The following is a 19,133-nucleotide window of genomic DNA, read 5'->3' as shown; positions in this document are numbered from 1 at the left end:
CCAGTGAGCAACCTGGCCGCCGAATTCTGCACCAGCTGAAGTTTCTGAACCTCCTTCTGTGTAAAAGGGATTCAATGTGAAACCACTCTGAAAATGGCAACTCTCCTAACAATTCTCAGTACCTTAACAAACTACAGTTCCCATGATCCTTTGGGGAAGGCACAGCTGTTTAAAGTACTGTTTTAAATGTGTAGTGCACATGTGACCTAATACTACCTACAGTGTTACAGCTGTGCTAAATATCAGCAAGGAGGAAAACACATCCATAGCTGGGTGAGTCAAGCTCTTATTATTTCAAAGAAGAAATGGAACTGTAAAAAAGGCCACTACATTTAAAGTGAAATTGTTTTATAGCTGCCTGTGAAATGGAGAAATAGATTGATTCCCCACCCCTCATTTCAAGGCACCATGCATTTTAAAAACCTGGGTAGGTTATTGCATAAATGGTGTTCACTGTAAATATAAGCACTGCTTATAGAATGCTAATACATTCAGGTAATGCATTCATACCTGAGAGCTTCAAATAACGAAAGAGCAATAATATTTTGAAATATGATGTGGTTAATTGCTTGTTGAAAGGAAGGCCATTCTGAGTAGTTTTTATCTGAAAGTGAATTATATGTAAAAACAGAGTATATACTATAGAGTTTGTGTCCTTGCCATACATATACAGAGCCCTTATAAGAGAGGCATTCAGTGAGCAAACGTTGAAGTCAATAAAACCAAATTCTTGGTGTGTACTGTAACATTTCCCTCTGTCATGTTGAACTGGTTGTGGCCAGATTTGTAGCTGCTTTGGAGCTTCCAACCTCCTCTCCCTCCCTCTTTGCTTAGCTTTCCACAAGGCAGGGGTGTTATTTAAAGCTGTCGCTTTGCCTTTCACCCTGCTGTTGAATGTGATGTTATTGCATGTGTTCAGGATCTGTCTCTCACAAATGTCGGAATGAAAAGGCCAATTAGAGTGAATTAGACCATAGTGTTCTGCTTTTAAAAATGACTTGTCAGTGCAATATTCTGCGAATTTCTTTTAGCTTCCTGTTGCAGACAATCATACTGTCGGAGCCTTACTTGTGGGAACTGGGCCCTCCTCAGAGAAATGCCAGGCCCATTTCCTGAATTTTCGGCTTCTGTTGTGACAACAGCAATAGAACAGGAAAAGATCTCTACCCTTTTTTCTTATGATGAGCAAGCCCCTGGAACCAATGAGACTTATTTCTGAGTAAACATGCGTAGGATTGGGCTGTTGGACTGCTCTGTTTCACTTTTTTTGAAAAGTATTGCATTTAATTTTTTGCCTTTCCTCTAGGCCTTCTCATTCCCAGTCCAAAATCTAACCCTACACTACACAGGTTATGACTTATGCATTTCTTTTTTAAAAGGCTCTTGAAGTCTTATCATAATAAAATTTCAATATGAAAATTACTTCGGTTGGCCCTGCTCGGGTAAACTTAGGCCTCCCCACCCTGCTTAAGAGCTTTATAGCATTTATTTTAAAAAAATAGAACTTGATTGTAGTTCTGTTGTTCAGAAAGTATAAAGAACATCTTCCATACAAGTGGTAAGTTTTCATATCCCTCCTGCTTTCTAATGTGATGAAGAGTTCTGGGGATATTTTGTGACATTTTGGCTGGCCTAATAAAGATACTGCCTTAAAATGGATTTTTCTTATGGACTGACATGACTATCATTTACTTTTTGTACAATCTCTTTCTCTAACCATACATAAAAGAAAAGGGGGGTGGGGGTGAAATTCAGTTTGAAAAGATAGTGATTGGTCCGTCAAGCATTAATACTGCTGCTCAGCCTCTATTCATGTCAAATATATTTGTTCTGAGCTCGTCCAGGGAGGTATACAGATTGCAGCAGCAGTGCTTAGCAGTTTGTCTCTTTAGACCTTAAATTCTCTTTATTTACTTATTTAGAATAACATTAGTTTGGATGGGGGTGGAGAGAGAGCCTGAGAAGAGCCAGGCTGAAAGAAGGAATTAATCACAACCGGTTGACATCCATTAGAAAGCAAGTTCTTTTGAAATCTCTATTCAATTACATGTTCTATAAAAGGGTAACTTTCAGTCTCACAAAACCCCAGAGGTTAGATGTGATGAGGCATGCAGCGAAGGGAAAGAGAACAAGCAGACCTCATCTAGGAGCTTGTGCAATGGTGTTATTATTTAACATACGGCAATACGTTGCTTTGGCATCTTTTTTTAACTATAGCTTATTTCTTAAATGTGCCACTTTTAAGTTTGTATCCAAAAAGCACTTGCCTTTTGTTTCTCTGTGTTATGCATTGTGTGGGTGTCCCTTCTTTCTTAAAATACACAGGCAGGGACTGTACCCTCTGCGCCATGCTGGCAGCAGCTGTATACTTTATAATTGCCAAATCACTTGAAAAAGGCTGGCAACTAATTACAGCTGATGTTGGAGGATAGAGCAGTGGCTTCTGTGAACCAGAAGTTCAGGGGCATCCTGAGTTTGGCTATAGTTGTAGCTTCTGAAAATCACTGCCTCCCTCCCTCAATGTGGCAGGCAGCAACATTACAACAGAAGGAAAGTTTGGGTGAAATATGAGAGATCCAGGTTGAAGTTGCTGCTCTACCAAACCATGCCAACTGCTTTGAAAAGTTAGTGGTGCCACTGATGGGAGGCACATTAGGCCATTGTATGGCTCAGCTGTGGGGGACAACAACTTGAGAGGCGCCAAAAAACGACACAGGAGACTGGGAGAATTAAAAGGGTCGGCATAGGTAGGGAAGAGCAAATATCCGTGGGAACTACTTAGTCCAGTGGCGCCCATTTGAACTGGCCATGTGAGCAGCCACTGTCTGTGTGTGATGTGCAAATCTTGCTAAGAACCAATTTCACCCTCATAGCACATACTGTAAATAGGCAGCAGTATTGCAAGGGCAAAGGGCTTTAGGCAGCAATGTGTTTATCTGCTACATGTATAACATTCATACAAGGAGCTCAGGATGACTGTGTGTGCCAGTCTCCCATTCACATAACAGCAAGGTCCAGGCCTACTTAGCTGCAGAGAAGGAGCTACAACAGTGTTACAAATTGATGCACATCTTAATTTCCATTTGGCTTCATCAAGGGAAGGTATTAGTCTTGCATTTTGGTGAGCGTCGTGATCATCTCAAGGGCTAAAACAAGCTACGTACTGTCAGCTTTCCTATGCTATTAATCCCTGATGGGTTCTGACATTTCTTAATTGAGGTTCCTAGAAAAATGATTAGTTGGATTTTAAGAAGGCCAAGGCATTGGCATTCCCCTTGGAAACGCACAACCATGTACCAGCTTCTGCTGTGTCATGCATGCACCTCTTATTTTCAGCTGTGCAGAATAAATGGTGTACGGACATCTGCGTGGATCTGTGTCCAACTGATAACATCACAAGTATTTAGCTCATTCTGTGATGATGTGTTTGCAGGCCTCTACATGCAGTTCTTCATGGTGTGAAGCCAAACAGGATCTGATCTTTTTTAAAAAACAAAAAACAAAACTTATTCAAACTAGTTTGGTGAACTAGAGAAGTAGCCAAGTTGGGGGGAGGTGAAGAGAGAGAGAGAGAATGTTAAACTATGATATAATGCAAGCATACTGCAGCCTACGTGAGATTGAGCATCATTTACATTCATGTCAATTTATTTGTAGCACATGTTATTCCAAAAGCTTGCCTAAAGGGAGAGTGCAGTAAAAATTTAAAGCCTTTGCAGGTGTTAACATTCAACCCACTAAACCACCTAGCTTTGGGCAGCAAACACCAAAGAAAATAAATAGTCATTTAGGAAATGTGTGTGCTTCACCTAATATCTACAGACTTGTCCCCATCATATATGGAGCTCTTTCTCCTATCTGCCACATTCTTCAAGACCAACATCCTGGAATCTGTGTCCATTAGAAAATAGAAACTGCACACATTGAGATGCGTTCTTGAGGCTTTCTGCAGATAACTTGTTAAATTATTTAATGTAGTGGTGAAGTTAGGTAATTTTAGACTCTGGACTTACTACTTCCCCCACCCCCACCCCTCGCCCAACCCTGATCTTTAGATAGTGAATTCGCCTACTTCTGAATGTGGTAAACCAGCCCTTCTGCACTGGGGAGACCCTTCTGCTCACTCTTCTGAGTGGGCCCCCCCTGAAATTCCACTCCAGAGTCCAGCCGTGATGGTACCACTAATTTAATTAGAATGATACCACTAGATATCACTGCTCAAGTTCAGTTTTGAAAAACCTGCTGTTGTACCTGCAGCTTTTAGTATTCTTCAGTGTGGTGCTGTGACTGCATTTGTTAGTTCATGACAGGGCCTTTTCAGTGGCAGTTCCTCATTTGTGAAATGCTGTCTCTGGTGAGGTGCATCTGTCCCCTCATTATTGAGCTTCAGGAAGAATTTAAAAATAGCTGGGTTTACCCAGGCAGTTGTTGGCTGAAAGACAGTTTCTGGCAACCTGTTTTTATTTATTTTTTAAAATCACTTTTAAACTATTTTTAGATTTTTATAAAAAATGTTTTAATATTGATATGTTTGCCACACTGGGCTCCTTTGGGAGCAGAGGAGGAACATAAATAGAATAAATAATGATAACCTAATTTATCCTTAAAACAACCCCTCAGAAAGCTCTGTGGCCAGCTAGGGATCTGAACTCCAGTCTTCCTGAGCTACACCACAATGCCATATATCGGCAAAACAGCCAGACACAGGGTAAAATTTGCCCACCCTTCAATTTTGAAAGGAACTGAAGTGAAAACCTCAGCCAAAAATTTGCAGAGAAGAAAAAGAAAAAAAAGCATTCGTCTTACAATGGTCCAGATGTTTTGCTTAGAATAAGCTTCATTGACCTGGAAGTGCATCAACATTCTCATTGAAGCATGGTTAATGCTTTTGATGGGGTTTGTTTCAGGATGTTTGGTTTGAATTCCAATGCCTTTCACGTTGCCTGCAGAGTCATGCAGCGAGAGCATTTAAAGATGAGGATGTTGTATAATTTTAAGCATACATTTATATGTATACAGCATGTCATGTGCAGCTGTTTGCCCTCCCCAGCTGTGAGATCAATATTCTTCAAGCAGTTATATGGTAAACCTTCTTTCCCCCACATTCTGGTAACTTCAGTTTAGTAAAAATCTGAGCATATTCTTTATATCAGAAGCGAGCAATCTCCTCCCCTTCCCCACCATAAGAGATACATGGGGGGCGCAGCATGGCAGTAGGCAAGACCATTCACACATGCACAGCCACACTCATTCACATGCACTTTCTGTTTGCTGTCGGGGGACCTGTATACTGAGAATTAATTCGTGATTTGCATGCATTCTGATTTGTTTGTGGGAAGGTTGTACGATATCAGATCAAGCAATTGTTTCCCTTCCCTTTCCAGTGCATTTTCCTGTCACTGCAAAAAGTCCAACATTTTGGAAGTGTGCTTATTGTGTGAGAGTGCCAGATCCACTTTAACTAAGCAACCTGAATTTGCCAGTATACACCTTAATCCCCGCTGCAAAATAACAGTCTGGACTACCCTCTCTCTCTCTCTTACACTACCTTTCCCTCCCTTCTTTCCCTCTATCCTTTCCCCTTCTGCCCCTCCTTAAGTTTTTTTCTCAAATAAACCTTCTATTTCAACAACCCCCGCTCTTCCACCATTGCCAAATGAAATGAAGTAGCACTATTTTTTTCTGTTTGGCACCCTGAAATTTCAGCAAGGCAGGCATTGCAAGCATGAAATAGATGGAATAAAACAGTTTTTCTTTGGTAATATGAAGCAGAGCAACTAAAGGAACCAGTTTTTCTGTCGTCATTCCCTTCCCTTCTCCTCCTTAAAATCCACACCATAGAGAAGTGAAAGGGCTATGCCTAGAAAAGCCCACTGATATTTTTTTTTTCCTGTTGCAGGCATTGAGTTTCCTCTTTCAACTTTTGAGAGCTGCACTGTCCCTGGAAAAGTACATAGAGTTGAAGGGGGGAAATGGGAAAGAGTGTTGCTTGCAGCAGCTTCAACTCTGCTTGTGCAGGCATGGCTCTTTTCCAGTGCTGCCTTCATCTCTATACAGTGGTACCTCGGGTTACAGACGCTTCAGGTTACAGACTCCGCTAACCCAGAAAGAGTACCTTGGGTTAAGAACTTTGCTTCAGGATGAGAAAAGAAATTGTGCTCCGGCGGCATGGCAGCAGCAGGAGGCCCCATTAGCTAAAGTGTTGCTTCAGGTTAATAACAGTTTCAGGTTAAGTATGGACCTCCAGAACAAATTAAGTACTTAACCCGAGGTACCACTGTAAAACTTTCCAAGCTGAGTGCCCATCTCAACCTCAGAGTCCAGTTTTTGGCAGGGATTGGGGTTTGGGAGAGATCCCAGGGGGCCACATGCAGCCCACAGACCATGGGTTGCCCTCCTCTATGCTCTATACTCAAAACATTGTATTGAACTAAATTCAGCTCAGCGTAGACCCATTAAAATTAACATAGCTAAGGTAGTCAAGTCCACAAATTTTATTAGGATTACTCTGAGAAGAACTTGGTTGAATACAATCCAGTGAATGTTCAACCCACCTGAGCAGCCAAACAGGTCACCAGGTCACAGCTTTCCCCATTAGGGTGAGATGCATTGTATTTCTGTTTAAATTATAGTAACTACGGTATTTCTAAATTTACCTGTGTTCATTCAAAATTGCATATGTAACTTTTATGCAAATTTGATTCCATTTTGTCCTTTTTTTACAGTGATGTATTTTCTCTTTTCTAATGATGTGTAGGTGCTCACCTAACATGGATTCATGAAAGGTGAGACTGCAACCCTATAGCTGATTATCTGGGGGATAAAAGCTCTACTGAACTCAGTTGTACTTACTTCTAGGTAGACAGGTCCAGGATTGTACTGTAAGTTAGGAGCAGGGCAGAAATAGCAGGCTGTGGGCATTATGTTTTGCAAGGACCTAAATGTTCTCCAAAGAGGAAACATGTGTTCCAGCATCTCATCCTACCCTCCACCAAGGTTCCTCAACCTTTGTCACCAAAGTCTCTTCACATACATTTTCATGCTGTGCAAAAGAGCTTACATTAGTTCAGAGGGGGAGTGAGTTTCCAGAGAATATATTAATTATACTGTCAAAAATGTCTTTCCTTTATTTCTGTGCTTTGCATTCTAGCCAACCAAAGGTCACAAATAGAAACAGCATTCTATTCATAGAGTAGAAATTGACTTGTCTATTATTATTTTTTATGTTCCTGCTAATTTGAGGGGAAAATTTAGTGCTACGTGATTGACAACTGGTGCTAAGTCAAGCAGAGTGTAGGCAGATTCTGTGAAAGGCTCCACTCCCTTCTGCAGAGCTACCTAAGTCTTCCTCCACAGCAGCCTCTCTGCTTCCAGATTGCCCCAGGTGGTAGACATTCTCTCTTGTTGAGGACAGGTTCAGAGGCAGCGCTTTTTTTTTCCAGCCGGAACTCACTGGAACTCAATTCTGGCTCCTCTCAGGTGGGCGCAATTGCCACTCTAAGAGAATGAGGGAGGCGTTTGTGGTGAGTTCCGGTACCTCTTTTTCTAGAAAAATAGCACTGTTGAGAGGGGCAATCTGTTCACTAGATTTGTGGTTGTTTTCCTTTGTCCTCCTTCCCTTTTAGGGACATGATTACTTTACAGTCCAGTCCAGACTGAAATGTATTCATTTGAATTTATTTCAAACCCCACAGAACATAGCCATCTACTCGTATTTTCTTTTGCAAATTTATTTATTTATTAATAATAATAATAATAATAATAATAATAATAATAATATCAATGTCTACACCTGACGCTATGAAAACTTGTATGGTGTGATCCCTGCCACCCATAAGCCTTGCCTCTTCTGTGGCCTCCTTTGGCACACAGGAAAACAAATGTCCCTCCCATTTGTAAGACATTGTGTTCCTGCAGTTGCATGTTCTTATTTATGCTCATATGGGCTTATATTCACCACAACACAATAATATATATGCATTGTTAAGCAAGTTTATTCTCTCTTCCCTCCACCCCCGCCATTCGTTGGCTTAATATGACCTCGGCAGCCACTACTGTACACCAAATGCCCCCAAACCTGTATGATATTTTCCCCCCTCTTAACATGCATAACAGATGTTTGCCCCAATGGACCGCTCTGTTTATTTTTCATACATGCCCCTACCATTCCCCACACACATTCATTCCCCATGCTTCACACTACCTGAATCAAATATGCTCCATCCCCCTCCAGCATTAATAATTATTTCATGTGGTAATGGTATTTTCCAAGCTTTCGTGTTGTTTTTAATGAACCATCTTGAGTTTCTTCTTCGGGAAATGCAGGGTATATAATATTTTAAAAATATAATAGCACATTTGCTGCCTAGAAAGTTAAGTCCTGTCAACTGAATTGCAAGCATACAAGATGCTAGATCAGGGGTCTGCAACCCGCGGCTCCGGAGCCGCATGTGGCTCTTTTACACATTTGCCGCGGCTCCGGGGTGGATACTAGCGAGGGGAGGAGGCGCATTGTGCGCCCCGACACTCCCCACTGTGGCGGGCGCTGTACTGGCTGTGACGTCGCATGGGGGCGGTGCGTGATTAGTCACGCACCGTCCCGACGTCACCTTCCCACCCACTACATTGTAAGTGGCATGTACGCTGGTCACTGCATTGAAAGGGGGCATGTATACTGGTCACTGTTTTGAAGGGGAGTGAAGAATACACACCAAAAAAAAGGTAACTTGTTAATTTAACGTTTATTTCTATGAGGAGGAGTAATTCTGAGGGGTCAAATAAAGAAATAATAAAAAAGTGAGAAAAAAGTTATTTTTATAATGACGAGTTTTGCGGCTCCCAGTTTTTTTTCCCTTCGGAAACGGGTCCAAGTGGCTCTTTTTGTCTTAAAGGTTGCAGACCCCTGTGCTAGATGTTGCACTGAGTAATGTGAAAGTTAGCAGCTTCAATGCAGTTTTCTGTCGCCATCCATTTCCTATGAGCAAATCTGATGAGTCAGTTGGGGTGGGGGACAATTAAACACCTGATTAAGTTATTGTTTAGGGGTTTTGCTTCCTGAATTGGTGTCCCCCGCCCCCCACCAAAAAAAAACCCTCATCTTTGGTTGGATGTGCATCTGTCAGTTGGTCTTTGGAATTCTTAATACATATGCAGATTGCAGTTTTTAATTAAAGCTGGAGGAGAGGAGTTGTATAGTTGCATAAATCTGCTTTTTCTGCTGTCACAATGCAACCTGATTTTTTTTTAAGTGCTCCAGTAACTTCTGCTGAAAAATGAACTCCATTTACTCAATATTGTGACTCATATTTTTTTAAAAAAAACAACTTTCTTATCCCAGTATAAGATAATGGAACGTTCCTCTGTTGTTTGTATTCAGCAATGCCAGTTTTCCCTTGGCCTTTGCACATTCTTGTCTCTTCTTGCATCCTCTGTGGCCTATCTTTTAAAACACACAAATGGCTATTTCTGTCCAGTGTTTCACAACGATGCCCATTGATAGTGGCTGGCAGGGCCTGGTGACATCGGGGCAAGCTCTTCAAAAATGGGAATCCTCCCTCCCTGGCTAATGACGCCCAGGGGTCACCAAGAAGAGCAGACTCTCCGAATCCCTTGCCGACTGCTAATCTTGGGATGAATGCCCTCTTTTTATTCCCATCACCCCTTTTTGCAAAGTGCAGCTGACCCCAAGAGCTGCAGTATCTCCCTTGGATACTTATAGTCTAGGCTGGATCTCCCCGCCACCAGTGGCCATCACAAAGTGACCTAAGCCAAGTCCAATCTTTTGTCTGTCACTTTGCTGTCTACCTCACTCAGAGAAATGTTGTCCTCCCACACCGCTTAAGTGGGGTGGCTCCCGCTGCTAAAGCTGGTGCTTAAGCAATGAGACCACAGTGGAGAACACAAAGGAATTGAAAAATGTGGCTTTAGTGCCTAGGCACACTTTCCCTTAAGTCCATACCTTTTTGCCTCATTTTCAATTTGGTGCAGGGCTGGGTGTTCCCACTTGTGATTTTTGCCTTGGGTTTTACTTGAGGAAAGACCCCTGAAACCCTGTGTTTTCCCTTTTATTCTTCCTATAACCAATAGTCCACTTTTCATGTGGTCATCAACTCTGCTTACCCATGGCAGAGAGTCAGAATTGGGGTAAATCAGAAAGCAAGCTAATCAGAAAACCAGATAACCAGAAAGCAGATAAATCAGAAAATCATTTGACATATACAAAAGGAGCCAGGACCCTTCCAACACACATGCTTTGCACATACAGTATTTCATTTGATCACAATTTTTATATGAGGACTAATAAACAGGGAAAGGTAAATAAAATAAAATAAATTTAAGCATGCCTGGAAAACTGAAACAAATATCCTGCTGTGGTAGGCAGGGAAAGGAAGTGGGAGCTCCCGGGGGGGGGGAATGCAAATTCCTGTACAGGAGCAATTTTAGGACCAGTTCAGAAGAGGGATAAATTTTTTTATTTGGGTTTTCCACAGATTGGTGTTTGTTCAAATTCAGCAATAAATAGCAGGTTTATGGGGGGGGCACCTCTCAGACCCGTGATAATAGATCAATACAAAATTCTAGAAATTTCAGGACAAAGAAAACACGGGACTGCTATGTGGGTCGAAGAGTGCATCCCAGTGTTTGCCTTCTGCTTGTGCCCCATAGAGGGGAATTGAGAAGGAGGGCTCTTGTAGCTTGCCAGTGAGTATGTGTGGCATTTGTTTTGCAAGGTGAGATGAGGTGACACAGGTATGGTTGGAGAAGAGCATCCTGCAGCTCCAATCATTCTGATTGGTTAAGGCAGCGGGGTCACATAGGTCACTCAAGGCTCGGCTACGCTTCCCTCCTCTCTCACTCTCTGCCTCTTCCCCCATCCTGTCCTCTCTCTCCCCCTCCCTCCCCCTTTTAATCCTTGTGTGTGCTGGGGGTGTGAGAGGGAGAGTTGCGTGTGTGTGAGAGTGTGTGTGTGTGTGTGGCAGAGAGAGGCTAAGGCGAAAGTGAGCGGATGGCAGACTCCACACACACCAAGCAGCCTGGGATGCTTTCCTTTTCATCCCTTTCCGGCCGCAGGGATGGCTCCTCTCCAGACCAGAGTGAGGAGAAGCCTAAAAAAAGAGCTTTTTATCTGGTGAGGATGAAGCCACTGAAAGAGCCTATTACGAACAACAACAACGTGTCTTTTGTGATACACTGTCACATAGGCAAGGAGATCAAGCACATATGCAGCAACTGCAGTCGCGGAGAGGAAGCCCGTGACGGTGAGTGCTCTGATCTTTAGTCTGTATTATATGAGAGAGAGAAGAGTGCGAGAGAGAGCATGTTTTTCCCGGTGGTGATTGTGTATATGCATAGGTGCCTGACTCCCAATTACTGGCTGCTAGTAAGCTTGCTACTTAAGGGACTCTGGGAGGAGGGAGAAAGTAGAGGCAGGGAATAAGATGGGCTTGGCAGTTGTTTGGCATGCCAAGCAGAGGGAAAAGCACAACAGTCCTTGTTTCTTTTACCTTCATTTGCCTTAGCCCAGCAGCACCCACAGAGCAGAGCCCTCTCTCCTTATAGCTGCAACAGAAACGGCTCCGTGAATTGCTTGCTTTTCCATCATCATCATAATGGCTTGCTTAAACTAGTCTTTTTCATCTGGGCTACAGCAACTCCCCACCCCCTCCTTCTATCAACATGCCGCAGTCAGAGTTTACTTAATTATTGGGATTTGGGAGAGGGCTTTTGGTGGGATCACTCTCGTGTGATCCCTCCCCCTCCCCCCACATTGTGTTGCTACCTCCAAACGCAAACACATATACTGGGATGTGTGCAGAGTTCTTGGATGGAATCTTACTGGAATTAGTGTGCCACCTTTTGTATCAGACGGTTGCCAACTGCTCTCCCCACTCTCCTCTGACACTACTGAGTGTAACATTCAAAGAGGGGTGCATTCAGATAGAGTCCAATAGGGGTTTTATACAGGTATGCAGTTCTGTTTTGTATGTATCTCTGTAAAGAACAAACGAAATGTTTTTGAATGAGCAATGAGAGCGTTTTAGGATTTTGCCAGAGTCAGCAACTTAAAGAGGCAGAAAGCTACAAGAAGGCATAAAATCCAGCCCAAACAAAAACATCTTTGGGGATGTTGCCAACCATATCTTCTTGCCAGGGGATTTGCTATGGGATTTTTTTTCCTTTTTTTTTTTTTTTGTCAGGATGTTTCATGTTTTATTTAAAATACAAATGTGCTTGAGTTAGAAGCAGCTGAGTTGGGTAAGCTAGCAGAGATTGTTTCCTGAAGGTCAGTGAAAGGTTTTTGATTTGGAAATGTGAGTGGGGGGGGACCCACACAACTCTCAGAGCTGTTTGTTATCTGCAGTTGTCACCAGTTTAGTTCACCTTTTTTTAAACGTTTGGGATGAATTTTACATTGTTAAAAGTAAATTTATTCATTCTGTTTGGGTGAATCAAATATTATCTGGCAGTTCCTTGTCACCCAAAAGCAGGGCAGTTGCAATGAAATAGTTGTGGTGGTTTGTCCCCCCCCCCTAAATGTATTTCATAAATGCAGATATGCTAACATACGGTAATTACTTTCTTTGTATTAACTTACATGGTTCAGTTTTGTGGGGAGCAACAAAAGGTTTTTTAAAAAAATATAGAGAGAGATCTAAAATTTTCTTTCAATTGCACTACTGTACCAAAGATGAGCACTTGGCCTTTTAGTATATTTTGCTCTGATTTCCGCCCCCTCCCCTTCTGCTTATTATTGATGACAGCAGAGACCACTGGAAATGGAACCTGAGGATTTGCCAGGCAGGAGCAGCAAGTGGCTTAAAACCTTAGCATGATTCATTTATCCCTCCTAAAGCAGGCTAAACCACTGATTTGAAATATACGCTGACTGTTTTAATTAAATCTGCCTCAAAATGTATTGCATCAGCCCCATTTATTATCACCATCCCTGGACTCAGATTTCTAGAAGCTAGTATAACAGGGAAAGTGGAGCTGTTCTTACTTTAATGTATGTGAACATGCATGCCTTTAAAATATAGTCTCTGGTTCCAAACACATTTCAACAAGCTTTACAGAGGGACAATAACCTGACCTTTTTGATGTCAATCAGTAGAGCTTTTACTTGGCAATAGAATATTTAGTAGTGCCATATTTGAGGCTAGAAAAGTGCTAACCATGGAAATGTGGAAGGGCATGGCATAAATGGAGCTATCCAGCAGATAATTTTTTGATTACTTGTAATGTTGATTTCATTAGGACCAGGCACATCAGTTGTATATTGCTGGTGCCTGTTGCTGACAGTGGAGGGTCCCATCAGTGAGGAACTCATCTCGTGAAACCAAGCTGAAGCTGTGTACCTATGCTTTTCTGCAAGTCCTATTCACTTCAATGGAATTATCTGTGGTGTTTTGCCCATACCTTGTAAACACAAGGGATACGAGTCCTTACCACAGCGTTGTAGAAATGTAATTTGTTGGTGATTTCAGAGTAGCACACGTTTTCCTGGAATGCATCATAAAATAGAATATAAACAAGCTCTTTGGATGGGGGAAGGCAGGTGTTTTGAAAACTGGGCATCTTCTTCCTCGGAGGAAGGAGGCAGCAAGGTTCCCATTCTACAGTCGGTTCCTTTTTTGGGCTAGGAAACAAGCACTCATGTCCTGCTTATCAGCTTCTCATAGGTTGGCCAGTGTGAGAACACAATGTTGGACAAAGATGGACCTTTGGCCTGATCCATTTGGACTTCTTATGTCCTCAGTGTGTTGTGTTTCAGACACTGCCTTATTCTTCCTCTGACCTTCCATCTTTCTTCTTGCTTGGCTTTCTGTTCACCATCATAAGAAGAAGAGGGTGGAAGAAAGATCCTTGTCCGAGGGCTGAGTGTGCATGTCACACCATTGTGGCTTTGCATTGCTTTCCCACCCTTGCTGGGGTGTGACTCCAGCCCTTTCCCCTTGAGAGGGAAACATTAAGCGGCAAACACCCTTCATTCTTTTTCTGCACCTAGAGCCTTCGATGTACAGGTAAAGTTGATGCCTCACCAACAATGAGCAGTGGGCTGGAGAAAACAGACAAATCTACAAGGCCATTCTACATTTTCCCTCATAATGTGAGGGTACGACTTCTTTATATCAGTCAGTCTCATGGAAGTCTATTCCATGCCCATCACCTATTATGAACGCATGATATGCCTCTCATGGTATTGGATCAATGGCCCAACTAGTTGCTCTCCAAGGACTTGATTCTCTGCCTCCCTTGCAATATAAGATTTTTTACTTTTTTAAGAGAAGGAGCCATAGAATCAATCTGGGAGCTTCTTTTCACAAAGCACGTGCTCTACTGTAGTACTGACCTTTGAACCCTTCCTGTTTTCCTTCACTCCTACCAAGATGATTGTCAGTTTTAGTAATGAGCCTTCACATTTGAGCTGACCTTGATGCCCAGGATCTTTCCCAAGATTGCATTAGGGGCTTTACGCTAGGAGTCTGCACTGCGACTATAAGATGTGGTTTGGACCCTGATTTTGTGCTTTGGAAAACAGTTCGCCTCGGTCCAAGACATTCTGTTAGGTTGCCTGTTTTGATTCGGAGTATTTTCCAAGTCTGATTCATTTCCATCCATTCATTACTGGGAAATCAAAAAGCGTCTACAGGCAATGACAGATTTATAGTTGGCCGCGCAGGTGCGCATCATGGCAACCCGGAAGTGGCCAGAAAAGGGGGCATAACAGGCTTATTGTGCTCTGCCATTGTGCACAATGACCTGGAATGCAACCCCATGCAAATCGTGGGTTGTCTGCATATTATTTTGACAGAAGTGGATGAAATTTGCTAGCAAACTAGCCTCCCTCAGAGTGGATAAAGCCTGCCAAATTACAGGCAAATAGGTCCAGGTGCTTTTGCACTGGGGACCTTTAAAATTTGATTATTTTTTAAAAACGAAATGTCTGTAAGTTTTGTATTTGGGTGTGGAATTGGATGAAATACACAGACAAGGTCACCTTTTCTGAGTACGTTAACAAAATCCTAACAAAATTCAGAACGGTAGCTGCATTGACTTTCTAGCGAGGGCAGCTGTTACAATTTTAAGGTGGGTGAAAAAAGGAATCACAATATCTCCCCTAGTGTTTTGTGGACAATTGGTCTGAACATAGCAGACATGACTAATTGCAGACAAATAGGTTTAGGGCTTTTTGTGCTAAACATCTTTAAAGTTGATTTTGAGGTGGGAAAAACAAAAAGGGAATTATTTGCTTTTTCATAACTTCATTCCCTCTGATTACAAGCTTGATTTGTCAGTCACAGCAGAACTCTCCCTCCACTCTGGAGTCTGATCTCCTTTCTCTCACCATCCCACCCTTGTGCTTATGCTAAGCTAGAGACATCACTTTCCTTTTTAGTAAAAACTTGTTTGCTGCATTTAGAAAAAAATAATCACCAAGGTACCATGAACGTTTTTCATTGTTTGGGGGTTTTCTTTTATTGGGGTTTTTTTTCGGGGGGTCCCTGATATTTTGTTGGTTGCTTTTCCATATTTTGGGCAGATTCTCCTCTATTTTGGTTTACCATAGATTTTTGTGCCTTTTGAAGGGGAAATGTTCCTGGTTTCTCCTGGCTGACCTGTTGTGGTGTTCTCCTCATGGGGCTGTCCTTGAAGACAGTCCAGGAATTGCAACTAAAGCAAAATGCTGCAGCAAGAATGCTGGTAGGGGACTGCAGACCACAAACATACTGCTCCTAAATTACTTCTACACTGGTTGCCAATTGTTTTCTGGGCCCAATTCCAGCTGCTTACCCTGATGTTTAAAGTCCTAAATGGCCTGGGACCAAAATACCTGGAAGAACATATTCTTCTATATCAGTCTGTCCATGGTTTAATACCAGCAGATGGAAGCTATCTTGGTGATCTCTATGCAGGATGTGGAAGACCAAAGAAAGGCCTTTTCAGTGGTGGCTCCTTTCATGTGGAACTCTTCCCTCTACTGAGAGGTGTATGTAAAATTTTAGGTGGCTGATTAATATGCACATTTTCCAGTGGATGTTTGAAGGAGATCAGCTGAATGGATTAGTTGCTGCTGAAGTTGACAAACCGCTATTTAGTAAGTTGTTGTGTTGCGTACTTTAAGGACAGTTTATAGAGATTCTTTTTATTTTATTTGACTTTGTTGTAAACTGCTCATGTGGCTTGTGCAAACAGTGGTATGTACAGAATATATATTTAAAATGTATTGTATAGATGGAATTGAATTTCAAATGTTCTCACAGGGAATTCCTTAAGGAATACCACACCTAATCTCTGTCAAGTGGTAGCAAGATTCCAGGGGGTTCTGGGCGCTTACCCAGGGCGGTGTTTCTGTTGGGAATTCAGGCACATCGGAGACTGAAGTGTTTTAAGATATGTGGTTCATGTACACCTGACTCTAGGTGAAGGAAGTGAGTTCAGGAGGGGGCTTGTTCCCTGCAGCAGCATGGCATTGGAGTTCAAGGCATCCTGCACACTATTCTTGTGCCTTTCTGTCTTGGCCTGCCAAGATGGTTCTACCCCATATAGCCTCCGCCTGGTCTCTCCTTTCTCCTTCCCAAGAACATCTGCTAAGCCCTCCTTCCCCTTTTCCAAACTTGTTTTTAAAAAGGGATACACTTTTCTCTGACATCATGCCCCCCATCACCTTGGCAACCTCCCAAATCTCCTGTCTCTGTCCGCTCATCAAAGTGGGGGGGGGGGGGATACAGGGTTTTTGTTTTTGTTTTGCATTGCCAGTGGCCCTCAGTGGCTCAGTACCTGGCTCCCCTTTGCTTCTTAATGGCTCTGCACTTAGCTAGCCTGGCCAGACTGGCATGCATATGCTAACCCAGGAATTTCTTGTCTGACAGTTAATATTTGGGATATGAAGGGGAAATATAATCTAAATCCCTTTGTTCATTAAATTCTACCATTCACAGACTCTAGCAGTTATGAGTGCCCTTGCACCAATAAACTCTGTTACCCCAAATCTGTAACGAGCAAGTGTTCACCACAATGGAGAATCACAAAGACTCTAGATTGCAATTCAGCCCCGTTCCTGTATATCGGGGATACAGCATGCTTGATCCTGCAGATGTTGTTGGACTCGAACTCCCATCACCCCCAGCAAGCACGGACAGGTGCGAGAGATGATGGGAGTTGGAACTCCAGCTACACCTGAAGAGCCACAAATTTCTTATCCCTGATTTCGGATACTAGAAAGACATAAAGAGTCGTGGTGTTCCTCTGGCATACCACAAATTGGGGGGGGGGGGGTTTATACAAGGGCTTATTGGGAAAATATAAATGTTTGGCCACACAACGTTCGACCAAGGATGATAAAGGCTTCCGTGCTTATTTAAGCAAGCATGTTCTAGCTATCAATCCCCAATAAATAATACCATTTCGCTATTAACCAAGCCGGCCCAGAGAAAAAGCTAGTATCCTCATTGACGGCCATAACATTACTTTTAATGGCTGGCTTCAATGAGCTCAATGTCTAGGCATCCAGCTTTTAGCTCTTCAATAGATTCTCTTTGTGGCAATAAGCAAGCTTGTCCTCTGTGACATATCCCTAAAATGTTGAGCCTAGCGCTCTAAAGCATTGCCGTTCGATTCACCTCTTCACCCTGGCTTGCGGAAATTGAAGAATTGATTTTGGTGTCTTCCCTGTAATTTGTTGTATTGGATTATTGTTTGGGGGTGATGAGTGGGGTCTTTGATGTTTATCATTGTTTTAATAGCATTGTGCTTTTTATATACTGCAACCTTTCCTGTGAAATTCTGGTGAAAGGTGTGTAAGAAATGTGAGAGATCAGAACAAACTAAGAATAAGAACAATTTTATTTCAGATACCTATGAAAATCATAATCAGTAAAGTACCATTTACATAGGTACCCTTTCTAGAGAGCTGTATTGAAAAGGGTTGCAAAAGAAGAGGGCAAAAAAATGGATAACTAGGAGTTATGTATATGGAGGGCACTATTGTAATAGTGTATTTACTCCTCTGTCCTTTAGTTCTCTTGAATGTTAAAATATTGTCTTCAAGGATAATGCTACATGATTTTACGCAGAAATCAAGCCAGCATTTGCTGTCAGATCCTACACTCGGCTTAGCAGATTGCACAGTTGTGGGATTCTCATTTGTGAGGAATCAACATGTCAGCTTTGAACTCTCCTCCCTAAACCATAAGTGTTTTTCCATGGAGGGAATCCATAACCTGTGAAACATCCAAGGGCCTAAACCTATCACACACTTTGCGTTCCTAAGCAACCTAGGAAAATTCAAAATTTCCTCCAAGGAGTTCAATGTGGTACATATGGTACCCTTTTTATCCTCACAACAACCTTGTGAGGGAGGCCAGGCTGAGAGACAGTAACTGACCCGGGGTCACCTGCTGAGCTTCATGGCTTAATGGGGATTTGAACCCTCCTGAAAGGGACACGGGTAGTGCTGTGGGTTAAACTACAGAGCCTAGGACTTGCCAATCAGAAGGTTGGCGGTTTGAATCCCCGCAACGGGGTGAGCTCCCGCTGCTCGGTCCCTGCTCCTGCCAACCTAGCAGTTTGAAAGCACATCAAAAAGTGCAAGTAGATAAATAGGTGCCGCTCCGGCAGGAAGGTAAACTGTGTTTCTGTGCGCTGCTCTGGTTCGCCAGAAGCGACTTAGTCATGCTGGCCACATGACCCGGAAGCTGTACGCCAGCTCCCTCGGCCAATAAAGCGAGATGAGCGCCACAACCCCAGAGTCGGCTATGACTGGACCTAATGGTCAGGGGTCCCTTTACCTTTACCTCCTAGATCCTAGTAGTCCAACACACTAACTGCTATACCACGCTGGTAACATACTGTTTTTAGTTTCCAGGTGCAGCTTAAATATTGTCACTGCTGTCACAAAGGCATGCAGAAGTTTGATCTGTGAACCTTTCTTCCCTAAAGGAAAACAGATTATTGCAATTCCAACCTGGACTTTAGGACTTTAGACTCCTGGGGCAAGGGGGGGGGAACTTTGCAGTTAAATAAAACACATGCTATTAAATAAAACAAGGTGATTATTTTGCTGCAAAAGTAATTATTGAATCAAATTGCTGTCTTCAAGGCAGCCTGTAAACCCAGCAGTTTCTCTCCATGCA

General features: G+C 42.6%; 1 protein-coding gene across 13 annotated transcripts in view; it reads left to right on the top strand.

Moving 5' to 3' along the window:
• PHACTR1 (phosphatase and actin regulator 1) overlaps positions 1-19,133 on the top strand; it is a gene marked incomplete at its 3' end in the record, with an annotated part of 251,467 nt that overhangs the window by 121,209 nt on the left and 111,125 nt on the right. Inside the window, exon 1 of one of the 13 annotated variants that reach the window (XM_083519357.1) lies at positions 10,872-11,258. The exons of 10 other annotated variants lie outside the window; for them this stretch is intronic. In XM_083519357.1, the coding sequence (XP_083375483.1) occupies positions 11,006-11,258 (253 nt within the window). In that variant the 5' untranslated portion in view covers positions 10,872-11,005. Of the gene's footprint in view, positions 1-10,871; positions 11,259-11,794; positions 11,965-19,133 lie in introns of those variants that run through there. 2 more of the 13 variants (XM_083519366.1, XM_083519358.1) reach the window with 2 other exon arrangements.

This window comes from Podarcis liolepis, assembly GCF_965112155.1.
Source record: "Podarcis liolepis genome assembly, chromosome: 8".
NCBI classification, from domain to species: domain Eukaryota; kingdom Metazoa; phylum Chordata; class Lepidosauria; order Squamata; family Lacertidae; genus Podarcis; species Podarcis liolepis.
This window is presented reverse-complemented; position numbering and strand designations above follow the sequence as displayed.